Raw genomic sequence first — 15,982 nt, 5'->3', positions numbered from 1 at the left:
TTAAATTTAACTTGAAAAAAAAAAACTGCAGGAACCCTGCCAATAGAAACTGTAGTAAAGGCTTAGAAAAGCATTTCAAATGAAGAAAGGAACAGTCAACAAGACGCAGGCTTGATGCAGTCATTGCAAGTAAGGGTTATGCCACCAAACATTAAATCTTATTCACTTTGTCAATTTCATGATTTTAACTTTATTAGTGTGGCGAAACACATGACTATCATGTTTTTTATTGACAGCAGAAAGGAATAAGTGGAATTATGGCCATTTGCGACATGATTGTGGTTTGCATTGGAGTATTCCACTTGTTTTTATACAAGAGTAGTAACTCCATCTGTTGAATTTGTCGGAAACCAGAATTTTGCATTTAGTTTATGTTCCTGCAACTTTCATCATTACTTTTGCAATGACACATCAATATGGTATAGAAGACTAACCCTATCTCACGCTAGGCTAAACCCAGCTCATGTTTCCTATTAGTAGGCAAACAATCTTTGTAACTTCTACTTCACTATGATAGTAAGAGCCGACAGAATGATTAAAACGTGACATCGTTATGAATGAAAGATGTCAATATAGTATAGCATGCTATCAATCAGAGTTAATTAATGTTTTCCATATTAAAGAATAAAGCAATCCAATCAAGTATGGTACTTATCGAATATTAATGAGATGTCCAGCCGTCCTCTCTGCCTAGACCTAGAATAGCTAGCACAAGGGCATTATAGGCATTTTTAACCCAAATCATTATGGAAACTCAACATTTTTTTTAAATGATGGCACGGAACCTTTAACAAGCAAGCAGGAGTGTGTGTACACAGTTATGAACTGTTTGTACAAAAGAATGCGTACAGGGAAACCCTCTTCCATTATTGGTCTTTGGTCAGCACTGATCTTCTCATTGTTTTAACGCTCAGTCGCTTTCTTGCAACCACGGCGATCGTTCAGTCACTTATGGCAGTGTAGCAGTAATTATATGAATAAGACATGCATTTGTTCCCACAGAAATAAAATGTCTTTGATCACGCAAGTGGGTGTCATACAATCCTGCTGGGTTTGGATTTCATTACCATGACAACTGAAGATGGAGCTAGAAGTTCTTAAGTGCGAAATGAAATTGATTGTCGGCCAAGACAAACGTTTTTTTACTTATAGAAGCAGACTTGATAGATACGGTGCCCCTCAGACAGTGTAGTCTGCTAGAAAGTATTTCTGGATCTACACCAAGTCTAGCTGGTGAAGAAACTTGGAGAGCGGGTGGTTATTATGTAAATTAGACCCAGCGGGATGTGATCCGGAAGCAGCAGTCCAGAACGGCTCGCCCAGTGATGAATTTTCTGGATTAGGCAGATAACAAAAGATTGTTTAATTTCACACTTGGTGGTTAGGGTAGGAACTCAAGAGATCCGTCTTTTGGAAATACAGTAGGACATTAAAAGGTCAATTTTCTATTGTATAGATCTTTTAACACCATAAAAAACCCTCTTTAGACACAATTGAGTAAGTATATGTAAGCGGAACAATGCCTTCAAAGATTCTGCCAGAATGGAATTATGATGAGGTCCACAAGGTGAAACGGAAATCACTGGAACAACCCTGGTCTTGCTTTGACAGCAAGAGAAGCTAGAGCCAAGGTTCTGCACATATTCCCAATTTTGTTGGATACCTGCTGTACAATTTGTTCTGTTCAAAAAAGACAGCAGTGCCTGTTGAGCCTGGCTTGAGCTTGTTACATCTGTCAAGGCCAATGCCCGTCATCCTGGTTCTGATCGGCTTTGAGAATGCTTGTCAAATTTGTACGCCGGCTTGAATCGGTGGCAATCAGGTGGACATGATGCAAACACAATCCATGAGAGGATCCGCTGGCAGTGACCAACGATACGTGATGAACGCTGATTTCACCCTCCACTGGATCGAGCGGACGATAACTCCGGCACTCAGCCATTCCATTAAAGCCTCATTATTCATTTAACACCAACCTTAACCACCTGACACACATGCACAGGCTTGCAAAGACCTTAGCAAAAGTGAATTGGATTTCGGGTTAGGGTTAGCCTTTGTCCTCACAGAGCCAAGAGTACACACTGCAAATCTGTCTGGAATATTATGTCTTTAAATGCCCACCACCATCATCAAAAATTAAATTTTTGGAAGCATGCACCCACATCCGCACACTATGATGTTTTTTTCCCAAATAGTGCAGAAGTGTGCTTGGAAGGAGCTTAATTCTATCAGGCTGCAAGCTGGACAGCCATAATTACATTTGTGACACAAATCCTGCCTCTCAAATTGAGCGTTTTATTCTTGAACGCTCCCCCTCTCTATTTATAACCCCTTCTTCCCCGCAAATCCCACTTCCTCGCAAAAAGTCAATACAAGACTTAAAAGCCACTGTGCTTATATCTTTACTCTCCACCTCCTTTGACTCTGTCGTGTTTTCAGTTTCACTTTTTTTGTCCTTTTTAAGCCCTTTAAAGCTTCTACTTCAACAAGAAAATCGTCAATGCCATGATTCAAGTCATCCTTTCAAGAAAATGTTAAAATGATGAAAATATCACCTTTCAAAAGTACGCACTGTTTTTTACGTTGTCCTACCCTACCCTACCCGACTTAGTTGCTTGAGTAAGAAAGGTTCTTTTTCAGGTTCCTCTCTATGCCCTTCATCCAGCCCCTCATTATTCTTATTAAACCTTTTCAGGTCAATTTCAAAAGATAGTCCCAGTAATTGAAAGATAGACCTTTAAATTGTCAATAGCAAAATTAAGAAAAAAAGAATGGGCGCTTAGAAGCAATTACAATGAGAGAAAACTAAATAAATGTCCCAAACAAGATTGGTATGACACTGCTTCGTAAGTGTTTGGAGATGATGCGTTTGCAGCAGTGTGACATCTGCGCTGCGGAGTTGATGTTGCGAAAAGCAACGACAACATCATCTAGTTAACATCGCAGGCGAATGGAGCAGATTTGTGTCTCACTTGGCAACGATTACCAATTACACAGAAGGATTAATTATTTTGACGGATATTTCCTTGAGACTAGCAGACATTTTGTTTTCAAGAAGGTCCTCTTATGTTCTTTTTCATCAGTCATTTAATACATGTACTTGCTGTGCTCCAGGGCCAAATGCTGATGGAACACTAGGCCCAACCCTGGGCCTCTGGAAGTCCAGCTCCCTTGAAAGTCTCCAATCAGCCATGTCGGAGGTCCAGCAGAATGACATCCAGGGCCAGGTCCCATTTCACCGCCCGCGGCCACACATGGTCCGGGGACGCACTTGCAACCAAAGTTTCCGCATTGCCATTGACAAGTCTTATGATGGACCTTCTGAAGATGGTAAGGATTGACATTTGAATTTTCTTCCTCCACACTTTTCAGGTATCTAAAGAATTCTGCACTTAAATTCGATTTCACATGACAAACACAAATTTTGTAGAACGCTGGCATCTGAGTAGCTGGAGGCCAGCCAAGATGCAGTGCTCTGAATAATGAAATGCCATGTTATTATGTCTATTCAGCAATTTAGGGAAAGCAAACTAAAATCTTATGTAGTCGCTCCCCCCCACTATATATTTGGTTACTTCATTGCATGTTGACAAGACAGTTTTTGGAGCCACCGACACACTTGACCACTTTTCTTAGCGCAGTTCATTCAAGTTGATTCATTTTCTGGTATAGATGTGAATTTGAAGCATTTTTCACAAATGTTCAGCAGGGTTGAGGTTCGAGAGTTGAGAAGGGATTTCCCAAAACTCAATGTGCAAATCGTGTTTTTGGCTTAACAGCTAAATTTTGGTCTTGTCTGACCACTAACCTTTTGTCCAGAAGCTTGTCAATTCCAGCAGATGCCAACTTCAAACCTGAAAATCTCAGTTTCAACTGAAACAATTTCTCCGTAGATGACGACCAATCTGAGGTGAGCTCCGGTCACGAAACACCGCTCAGCAGCTCCTCACGCCAGGACCTGGATGCCGAAGATGTGACAATACGGAAGAAAGTAAAGGAAAAAAAGAGTAAAGGAAAGAAAAGAAGTGAGGATGCCACAGATGATACGGAGAAGAAGACCAAAAAAAAAGGCTTTGGTCTTTTGAGGTAAGAGACACGATCAAATATTTTCCACGTAATTGAGGCTTTCTTGTAAAGTTGACAGGTGAGCTCTTGAACTCGAAAAATAATTTTATATGCAGAAGTAGTAATATGAAAATCTGTGCCCTACTTTCCAAACACATTTCAGCAAATTAGGATTATGGGATATTGGATATAAATGCAGTCTTGGCAGCATTGGAGGGAAACCAATCGGAACAAAGCCACAGTGGGCACATTACCTACCCAAAGCGCTTATCACCCATTGATCAACGTGTCCCCATCTTGATTGTAGTGAGCCCAATCCTCCTACAAGCAGCCCCCTTATCTTTTGGCAGTGACATGGTGTGGCCAGTGTATCGCCACACTTCCAACACTGTAGATTCAATTAGGCTGTCGCAACAGATACAGCACACTGAACGTGAGCCCGCAGATGGCAGATAACAATTCAATCGGCTGCAGTGTCAAGGGCAGTAATGGAGGAGATGTTCACGCGGAAAGAGAAGGGCAGAGTGAAGGACATATACAGTTTGGGTGGAATCACATATGGGACCAGGCTGGAACTTAGATGTGATGAGATTCAAATAAAATTGGATTGTATTTTCCAAAGACAATCCCATATTGTTTTCTCGCGTCAAAGATGCTAAAGGGTTTGGAATCCCATGACCCATCTTTGAAGTAAGGATGTTCCAATCAGGGTTTTACGCTACCGATACCGATTGTCCATGAATGTGATCACCAATACTGATCACGTGGGTTCGATTTAAAATTTTCCATTTAGAGCAACCAATTTTTCTTCATCTTTTAGTCTGTTTTCTGTTTTCAATTAATTGATGAATCACATTTTTAAAAACAATGATTACATTTCTATACCTTTGTCTTTCAAGAACTGTACATTGCTTCATATACAGTGCGGAAAATTCTCAAACAAATTCTAATTTGCTTACTGTGTTTATCTGTAATGATTAAACACAAATAATCACCAGTCAGGTTTTCATAGTGTCTTGTAAATCCAATTAGAATTAAACCTAATTACCAAATGGTGGGAAAATACTCATCATACCATGTTCCTCCTGCTGGAGTATGCAAATGAAATTAATAATTGAATAACCTGGATGGGTTGCATTAAAAAAAAAAATAACGAAAGGAGTAAAATGGTTTTAACAGTCAAAATATGGTTGGCTAATTTTATTTCACACTTGGTGCGGTGCAGCTTCAAGTCTCTAGCAACTACCACCGCACAATTCAACCCCTAGTGCTTGCACGAGCCTTTCTCTGTCTAAATTGATTGTTATTGAATTTGAAATATGACTTAATTAGCTCTAGCGTTGTGTGGTTCAATCTAATTTCAGCTCTCAAATGTTATTTTAGTCCGGTGGCAGCACTAGGAAAAGGGCAACTCATAAACATATGACCTCATTTTCTTCCTGTGGTGAAAGTGTACACAGCAGAAACCTACACAATAACCCCTGGTCAGAAATATTTGCTTTTGTTGCGTCAGTATTTGTAGACCATTGTGACGATCGCATGCTGGGCATTGGGTGAACTCCGGAAATCAGCTAATGAATGTCAAGACGTTTGAAAGTTGCCAAAGTTGGTTCTGCATATCCAATGGTGATAAAATGTCAGGGTACAGTTCAGAGTGAAAATTTGCTTTTGTCGCCTGGATTTTACTGTGATGTGACTTCTTGTCTTTTGAACACGTGGATCACCAAGGCCCATTGCTGTCACGTCTCCTTGATTGCTAAATAAGCCATGACAAATGGTGGAACCTCTAAGACCTTGCCTGTCTCGTCTGTGCTCAGCAGACAGCAGTGAAGCCTTCACCTGGAATGATGCCTTAGGGGCCACCGATGCACTGCAAAAACAGTGAAGCTTCTGCTTTTCTTTCCCAACACCTCTGCTATTTTGGCACACTTTAAGACTGCATTGACACTGCAAGTCTCAAGTTCACCTCCTTTTCTTTTTTGGGACTTGGACTGAGATAATCAGAATCAGAATCAGCTTCAAGTTTTTGCGAAGTCTGGCTTTAAAAAAAAAAAAAAAACGTTCACAGTCCTCTGTCCGCAAAATGGGACGAAATTCTCATTTCTGAATAACTACACAACAAAACTCATTAAATTGCCAGTTGAGGCAGTCCCAAACGACCATTTATGTAACTCTCAATAAAAAATGTGCAATTCGGTTCCACTCATGAGTAAACTGCTCTCCTGACTGCATGTTTCACATTCTTCCACAGGTGTTCAATAGGACTCCTATGAATAATGCGTTTCGGCTTTTTATCCTGTTGGATGACCGATAGGATAACCTGCATCTAAGTTTTCTGACATTGGGCAACACATTTTGCTTCACAATGACTTGATAGTAATTTAGTATACCCTGCACAGATTGAAGCTAATTAGCACCAAAACATCACTGAGTCATCATATTTCATAGTACTTTATTTATTGTAATATTGGATTGTGATTCTGAGATTTCATCCACATAGGATTATTGCTTGATTTTGGTCTGAGCAATTGAAATGAATTTTGGGGGCGCATACACACGTACATTAGGCGACAAGGCTCCCAAGAAGTCTTCAGACTTGAACTTGATCATGTCAAACAAAGATGTATTCATCACTCATCTCCTTAAATTATGATGCATAACAAAAAATTAAGCTCATGTTACCTCTGGAGTTTGCACAGGATTAGTTTGATCCTGCATGGTGTAGTCAGCAGGTCAGAGTTTGATGGATGTAGCTGGTGACTCACAGCCTCACTTTCAGGTGGCATTGGACACAGTCTATCTTCATTCTGTTCCGCAACTGCCATGGCAAATCCTGACTGGTGGTGACAAATCCCACCTGCCCCGGGATCAGTCTTCAGCCATCAGTATTGGTGCGCACTCTGCTGAGACTCCTCCCCCTGCACCAATATTAAGTACATGAAAGCCAGCACTGATACCCTGTTTACAAATCCACACAACATCATGCTAAACCTCATTACTTCACCCCAGCACCCCCCCGCACCCTGACTCCTTCATGGCACTAGTGCTGAGGAAATCCGACAGAGAGGCAAGCCAATTAGCGTGGTCCGTTCCGCTTTTATCCTATCGCAGAGTGTCAGGATGTGCCTGGCTGAAAGACAGTCACTGGTAAACTGCGTTCAATGCAACCCACTTGTCAAAATCGAAGGGGCTCGCCGCAAGTTGATTTCCGATGGATTATTACGGTTGTTTTAGGGAACTTTGCGCTAACTTCCCTTGAGCCTTTACTCCTTTCCCGATGAGCCTCTTGAACACTCAGCTTCGTGTCAAATGACATTTGCTACTGCCGCCATTTTGCTCATTCTAGGGTAGTCAGCTGTAAGAATCATTTTGCAGCAGCACGCAACAAATAAAGGCATGGTGATAAATGCAGGGTTATCACAAAGCACCCTCCTGATATATTTCATCACACAAGGAGGTTTTCACATTTTATTTTTAGGAATAAATATAATTAGATCAATCATTCACACCCCCACTCACACCTACAAGTAAATTGGAGTGCTCAATTGGCCTACCATGCTTATTTTTGTAATGCGGGAGGAAACCGGAATACCCGGAGAAAACCCACGCAGGCACAGGGAGAACATGCAAACTCCACATAGGTAGGCCGGAGATGGAATCAAACCCTACCTTAAAAATGTACAATCGGTGATGAACCTTTTGGGAGGTTCAAAACACAATACTGTAAAAACACATGAAAATAATCACTTAAATCACAGGTGTCAAACTCAAGGGCCGGAGTCCAGATATGGCCCGCCACAGCATTTTATGTGGCCCACAAAGACAAATTGTGCATCAAATTCGTGTGTCATTACTAGAATTGCAAATTGTCTTCACTTTTAATATATATTTTTTTAAATATTTGACCAGTTTTTACTCGTCTGATTTGAAAACGAGTTATTTGTCAGTTTGTTTTGTAGCTTTTACTGTATATAATATGAGGTGCTCATACATTGATTTGGGTTGACAGTCATGATGGCCCTCCGAAAGAAGCTATGACTACAATGCGGCCCGCGAAAAAAATGACTTTGACACCCCTGTGAAAGTGCTATATGATGAACCACAGTAAAATGGGGGGGGCACTTCTCTCCTATACGTATCTACGCCTAAATATGGTGAGGAAATATGGACCATTGAATGAAATATCGTCTAACATTTGAGCTGATGGAAGCAAAATGATGCATTACCTAATACCGCCACTGGTCAATGAACTGCAGGTGGATTTCTTTGATGAATCATCTCAGATAGCCATCTCATCTTGGAGTCTTCAAGAGCCTATTCATTCATATTAGTATTCCCTTTTATGAAATATACATTAAGCTCTTCGTTTTGCCCACAGCTCCAAGCGCTCTCTTGTGTATAAGCTTTATTGCTCCCTTACCACATTCCTATTCATCCCTTGATGAACCTTATGAATTGTTGATGCAAAGGTCTCTGTTCGGCAGTTCTTTAACGGCATGCATGACGATTACTTACTTATCAAGGGTGGCTGAAGCGCTGATTTCCACCATTTGTTCACATTTTTTAAATTCTGGTGTTACTCGAATCCATTATTATTCTCAAGCTTTGTCTGTCAATCCGGAACCCGATGCAGTTTCTCAAAACTAAAGCTTGTGTATTATTGTCCGCCCACTCGTAATTGTTTAAAAAAAATGTGAAAAAGTATTATTGTCTGAAATTAGTTTTGCACAGCAGAAGCAGCCTTCTTTCTGCGCTACTGAGGCGCAATTCTAATTTACAACTTTCCAGAGCTGGCAAATGGACACAGGCGCTATCGCCATCACCAGCCGCTAGAAAACAAATTAATTTCTCCTTCCACTTTCTGCCATCCATTCAATGCAACGGGCAGCTTTCCTGAAATGATGTACGCGTTTGCTGGCACTGATGTGAGCTGCCAGTCAAATGTCAGAGGGACGGGGGAATCAACACTAAGGATGATGAGGAAGTCCTCATGCATATATATCAGCTGATAAAGGCGAAGTCACAACAAGCTTCTGCATCTCCATTTCTTGCACCTGAACCGGCTGCATTTTTCAGGCATTTCCTTAATCTTCTGTTCCTACACAAAAATCTTTTAAGATTTTTTTTTCTTTACTTTAATGTTACGGCAACATCTTTTTTTTTTTTTTTTTTTTTTTTTTTTTTTTATCTCTGCTTTCTCAAGATGTGTGTGCCAAATGAAGTATCTTTTCATCCCCTTCTGCAAACTAGAACCCGAGCCTTAGTTAAAGGATAAATAACTCCACTTTGAATTTTCTAAAGCTTCCAAACAATTCAACACACACCTTTTCTGTCTCTTAGCAAGCAAAACAGGCCTCCCAAAACAAAACAAAAAATCTCTTTCATTCAAAGCTGTCGTGCATCTTTTTTTTTTTTCCTTGGAGGGTGAAATTACGACCCAAGAGCTTTACTGCATGTGTTTCTCTTTGCCAGCAATCATTTAAACAGTGGCATTTTTCAAATGAAGTTAAACATTTTTTTAATTATAATTATTTCTATTGCCAGTGACTCATCCAGTTGGGAATATGAGACTGCCATTTAGCCAGTGAATTATTGTATGCGAGGTAATTATCAAATGAAGCACTGAGCGCAGACTTCCATTTGTGTTGATCAGCTATGCAGTTCATCAGTTCTTATGGAGTTATGTCATTTGAATTGACCCTCAGGGACGGCCAGTTTGAAGTCCAGACGCATTGGTCTCGGCGAGACGGCTCAAAAGCGCTTCGGCTGCCGACTGGCCCATCACTCAGCGGCCAATTAAAGATGCAACAGGAAACGGTCATGAACAATTAGTATTTCATCATACATAGTCATCCGCACTAATCCACATTGGACGCCAGGAAGCGAGGATACATCCGCTATGTTGTCTAGTTAACTTCATGCCAAGAGTGATGGATGGATTTTGTTGTTTAATGTTGGCTAATGACACACACATGTAACAACTTACTTCCGAGTTGTGTGGCCGGACTAAAACACACAAGCAAGAGCTCTGTGTCCTGGATGAGGGATGTTCAGTGAGTGTAGATCACAACCCAGATGGTCTCCCAAGACTTTCAGTCTCTCCCACACCTTCTTGAGCACCTTCGTTCAAGATAAATATTAGCTGGCTGTTTGCATTTGTGGCTTAACCCACAATTGTAGTTCCAGTTTAACTCGTTGGCTCAATTATAGCGTCAGATGTGTATTAGTGGGTTCCATACCCAATTCTGACCTTGGTTTGTTGGATGTGGTACTGACAGATGGAGCCGGAGGTAGAGACAGGACAGGAAGGAAGTTAACTGCCTTTGAAATTATTTCCTGACGTGTGCACTGAGCACTGTGCACCTTTATGATTATTGTTATTTTCAGTTTTTCCAAAGTTCAACTGCACTTTTGGTCTTCTCCGAGTAGTGTCCATTATCGCAACTTGCAAGCACACCCTTCCCGCTATTCTCGACCCCAGCGGTAGCTCATATGATATTGAAGTATGCAAACTGCACATGGTTTGATTAAAACAGGTTTTTCCTATTTCCATACTCCCTTGAGAGTAGCCTGCTGTGCGTTCTTGCATGCCTGTCTCCCTCAATTTCTTTCCATCTCTTAGATTAGGATCATTAAAAAAAGGTTATTTCCCGTTAGGAAATTGCGTTATGTATGTACAGCAGGTTGTTGACTGTGCTGGAATTGTGTTTTGGAAAAATGCCACTCCATACTTGGGATGCACAGAAAAATGAACATTCGTGGCCAAAACAAAAATGAGGGAAAACAAGGCTAAAAACGGAAACACCTAAAAAAAAATGAAAATCCCGTCGCATTATTGCCACTTCACAGACGCATTGCGTTTACATTCGAATACAGTCGCATTTCTGTGATGTTAGCATCTACATAAAAAGATTAGCTTTAACAAACAAGCTGAATTTGAGCTGGTGGTTGTAGTCTGATCCTCATTTGCAACAAGACCCTACTTAAGTGTAGAATCCTCGCTGACTGCGTGTGCTGTGAATGTTATTAGGTTTCCGGCCTGAAATAGTTTCAGCATGAAGGAAAGGGAAGCTCTGTTACACAAGTCTACAGTGTTAATCTCTTTGAGCGGGCTCTCTCTTCCTACAGCAAACTCCACTGAGATATGTGCGCGCCTCTCAAAATACATACAGAGCAATCTAATTACTGAGATAACAGTTCTGCTTGGATGATTAACTGTTCTCCCTGTGCCTCATCGCTGTGGCATTGCCTCCAAACAGTCTATAGCTAATCTCCTTATTCCTCCCCAGCTGAGCAGCACTTTCATTGGCGTTTTTTTTTTTTTTTTTTTTTTTTGCTCGCTCATCTTCTCTCATCCATTTTACCCTCACTTTGGTCTACTATAGTGATCAGGCTGGATTTTTTTAAATGTTTTTTTTTTCATTCCCAGAAATTGTTAAGGGTACCATAAATATTGGTAGTACATATAAAACTTTTTGGTGCCTCATGTTAAGACATGAAAAATAATGGGACTGGACCTAAAACAAAAGTTTCAATTGGTCCAAGTCATTTTTGCACACCAGCCCAAATGAAAAGGGAGAACAAAAAGGTTTTATGTTTTTTCCAAATAAGTACGTCCTTTTTTTCATTATAATAAACATTTATAAGCAGTAACAAAATTAGACTTTTATCCATGGGAGTTTATCCAAGGGGGTTTTGCAAGACTTATTTTTTTTACCACCGCTGAAAATTTTTCTGAAAATGCTAATAAACATTCATTTTGTATGTTTTGTATGTAGAGATTGTGGAAAATTGGAAAACACTCAAAATTTAATTTTATGGCAGTGCATCTGGCAACCCTCCTGGTATGCACTCCCACCCTCCACCCAGGCCAAGGACAATAAGAATAAGAATCAGTCCTCCATTGTGTTCTTGATTATTGTGTGTCGTGTTTGTCTTGTTTGAATTCATTGGCAAGTTATAGCCTACTGTGCTACATTTTACTGGCAGCTATGCAAGTTAGCATGAGAAATGCAAGATGTTGGCAAAAGAATTATACACATAAATCATAACAGATGTATAGTGCTGACAGTGCAACATACTGCTAAAAAATCATATATTTAGGAATAGCACCATAGAGAGGATTTCATTAAAGAGGTAGCAGTAGCTCATCAGTAATGACCAGTCTGCTTCTTGACACTTGTCAAGACCAAGGCCCTTAGTTCAAGAGGTGCAGCATTGTTTGTCTAGTGTCTCTCCTTTGCCGTATGCATGTGACCTTCCTCTGTGTGTGTGGTGTGCAACACTAAATATGCAGCTGTAGAAGTGAAATTCTCATCAGTAAAATCGAAAAATATAGTTTGCTTCACTTTGGCTGTTCCCATGACTGCTTTAATATATGTAAATAATCTTTGTGTACAGTGAAATCGTCATATCCCTACTATTCAGTAAAGTAGCTTGTCTGTCATGACGCAGCCCATACATACTTACCTTAATATTCCAGTTTTTTATCTGTTTTTATTGTGGATCTGGAATATAGCAGTGGTGGGTAAGGCTTGCTGTCTTGCATTTAAAGCACTTGAGAACTCGTTGCATGTTGGCAATAGGACTAGTTGAGAAAGTACACCATGTGTATGCGATCCTGAAAATAACTTGAAAATACACGGTTGATATTTGTGTCTGTTTTACATGTCAGACAAGCAGGAATTTGATTATTGTTTTTCCAATCAATACCGTCACAGTGATGTTAGCATTTGCAACATGGGAAAATCAAAATGTTCTCATTCATTTTTAGGAATAAAGCAATAAAGAAGGATAGGCAGGGTATCAACACAGTTGGTCCACCTTAACAGGGTTAAAGTGGAGATTTTAGAAATGTATGTATGCATGAATTGGAGAGTGCCTTCATGGCAGGTACATGTCTCTAATTGAAAGTCCCACCCTCATTATGTGTCTGTGGGTTTTATTTATTTTTACATTCAAACCTCAGTCGGGTTTCCTCCTCCTAATTAATGCAGGTATAATGAGTCCAGATGTGGACCTCTGCCCTCTTGGAATGTTAATTAACAAACTCTGTCAGTACGTTTTAGCGAGGGATGCTATCTAACAGCTTACACAATCAAATAAATCTGCTATTCGGAATAATAATGAGTAAATATTAATTACGCATGATGATGCCTAAGATGATAATAGCGCTAACTTTCCTTTTCTGCCTAGCCCAGGTTGTGTACGGCAAGAATGAGGTAACTAATGTTCTGTTAGGGCGAAGCCTTAAGCCTCTATCCTACAGCAAACAATTGTAAGCGATTTCTAAGGGTTCGTTCAAAGTTCGACAAACGGTTGGCAGACGTTCACTAATACTTTGCTTGATGCAAGGGAATGTTTAACATGTGCAAAATATCCTTGAAAACTCAAAGTGTTGGTGAAGGGTTTGCGAAAGTTTTGTGAACATTTGCGACCTTGAAGGAACTCTGACAAGAATGCGACATTAGGTGACTTTGAAAAAAACGTTTGTTCCCAATTTTTGTTCCCCACTCATTGATATAAGTCTGCTAGCTCTCATGCTGTTTTTGAGGCAAGAGGAATATTATAGGTATGATGGTAATGCAGTGTGGGATTACATCATGGACAGGAGGAGAACTTTGTGAACAGGCAAGATGAAGACAGTAAATAACCCTTAAGATACTAATAATTGGTTTGCCTTCAGTCCAGTTTTGAAACTCTGGGCCAACATTCTTTCCAGTAGTGCTAATGAAAACCGTCTCGCTGTTAATGAAATAAATCCAGACATTAGATTGCTGCACCAAACCTTCCGAGGCAATATTGAGATGAAAGAATCTTAAATATTTAAAGTGAAAGGCTGAATGAGGAACACTCTAGCGAATTTAATTGGAAAAAAGATGCAGCACTTTAATAACATGCAAGATAAAAGTTTCAAATATTCATGCGTTACATGCTGAACGACATGATCGCTCGTAATCTCTCTTGATTGTCATCCTCATTAAAAAAAATATAAAAAATTAATTTCCACTAAATAGTCTACCGTTAATAGGTTTACATGGGTTTCAAGGATTAACTCAAAACAACGTAACTGAAGTCATTAAAAGATGTTTCTTCTGCAACCTCCCGCTCTTGTTCAGGTTTGGTAAGAAGAAAGATGACAAGAGTAAAATGGCAAAAAACAAACTGGAAGCCTGGAGTGAGGAGGAGGTCGACAGGTTTCCTGACAACAGTGAGAGGTAGGAATCAGCGCAACTCTGACATGAAACAACCATAACGTTCTGAATCACTGTGATATATTTTTCGTTCTCCCCCCTACCTTCTTCTCTCCTCCCTAATTCTTGTCACTCACAGCTACGATCCGCGGTATGCCGAAATCAACTTCAGCCAGCCCGCCCCCGCTCCACGCTCCTTCCCCGATGTGAAGGATGATGACAATGACCCCAACTATGCCCAAATCAATAACTTCCTCCAGCCAAACTCATTGCCGCTGACTGGTCGTACCCCTTCCCCTGCAACTCTCGTGCACGTGGAGACCAAACAGACTCCCTCTGCCGAAGAGTTGGAGGGGCTCTACGCCAAGGTCAACAAGTCTAGGCAACAACCTGCAGAAAGGTGAGATCAAGAAACTAGTTACGTCGCATATTATGCATTGGTGCCTTTGTGGGAAAGGGTCTCGGGTAAGACGGCAATAGACTGAGGCTTTCCCAAAAAAGCAAGGCAAGGCAAGGCAGCTTTATTTATATAGCGCATTTCATACACAAGGCAACTCAATGCGCTTTACATAAAAAGGATTAAAAAAATAGAGTATAAAAAAGGGAAAAAATACAGAATATAATGCATACAAATCAAGAATAAAACATTGTTAAAAAGGATTAAAAAAAAACAAAGAACATAGAGCATAAAAAAGGGAAAAATACAGAATACAATGCATACAAAATCAAGAATAATAAAAAAAAGCAAAGAGCATAGAAAGAGAGGATTTAATTTAAGAAGAGCCTTCCTGTACCTGTGCCCTGGGTCCAGTGGGGGTCAGGTATTTATGTCATGGGTGAATAACGTCCCGTGTGGTTGAAAAAAAAAATTCCTGTGGTTAATTTATTGATTTCAAAGCCCAAGTGTTTTGATGTTTGTGAGTTTAAGCTGTTTCTAACAGTCAATGGTTGTCAGTAGACTCCCAAGCATAACCCTAGCGCTATCCCTCACCAACATGGAGACCATATTAGGCTTTTGGTGACATAACCTGTTTTTGAATCTCCGTCAAGTGTTAGTTGAAGTGGCGCTGATAGTCCATGAATAGCGAAGGTTATGTAGTGAAAAACAGATACAAATGAGGACCCCTTTGTATTCAGCTTCTAAATGCTTAAGAACAGTTCAAGTTTGTCAAGTAAGTCCTTCCTCTTGAATTATACATCAGAAGAATTAGCGGCCTTGGAATTTGTGCGTTTAAATTTAGCTATGTAATTCAGCATGTGTAGAATCTGAAGAAGATAATAATGCAAATGTTATCATCTCCCCAATGAAATAATACAGGCTACTTTAAAGCTCCCTGCATGCTTAATTCTTTGAAGAAGGAAATGCTATTGACTTGCAAATTGCAAAGAGGATGACAAGAGAAGGGAACAGATGGAAAGACATGGCAGAAGGAGGGACGAATAGCATTGAGAGAGTGGGCTTGTGTGTTAGCGCCACAGAGTACGTTGGAGGATGCAGACAAAGAGAGAGCGAGGATAATTAGCCACACTCCAGCAGCCTGACAGATCTGTTGGACCACTTTAACTCATTCACTAGTGCTGGTTGCTTCATTACTGGCCTGTTTTTTCTTTCTCCTTCTTTGGCATTACCCCACCCCCCCACCTCCCCGCCTTGCTTTGCCAGTAATGAATATTAGTTTTTAGAAGTCGCATAATAGATGAGGCACCTTCTCAGTTCACGAATC

The 15,982-nt window shown here is 40.3% G+C and overlaps 1 protein-coding gene across 2 annotated transcripts in view; it reads left to right on the top strand.

Moving 5' to 3' along the window:
• Positions 1 to 15,982, top strand: part of LOC125988534 (partitioning defective 3 homolog B) — an 85,599-nt gene that overhangs the window by 45,599 nt on the left and 24,018 nt on the right. For both annotated transcript variants that reach the window (XM_049753842.2, XM_049753841.2), the window contains 4 exons: positions 3,115 to 3,330; positions 3,894 to 4,086; positions 14,184 to 14,282; positions 14,398 to 14,658. In XM_049753842.2, coding sequence (XP_049609799.1) covers positions 3,115 to 3,330; positions 3,894 to 4,086; positions 14,184 to 14,282; positions 14,398 to 14,658 — 769 coding nt within the window. The remainder of the gene's footprint in view (positions 1 to 3,114; positions 3,331 to 3,893; positions 4,087 to 14,183; positions 14,283 to 14,397; positions 14,659 to 15,982) is intronic.

This window comes from Syngnathus scovelli, chromosome 2 (genome assembly GCF_024217435.2).
Source record: "Syngnathus scovelli strain Florida chromosome 2, RoL_Ssco_1.2, whole genome shotgun sequence".
Taxonomy (NCBI): Eukaryota; Metazoa; Chordata; class Actinopteri; order Syngnathiformes; family Syngnathidae; genus Syngnathus; species Syngnathus scovelli.
Note: the sequence above shows the minus strand (reverse complement) of the source record. Positions and strands in the feature narration are given on the sequence as shown.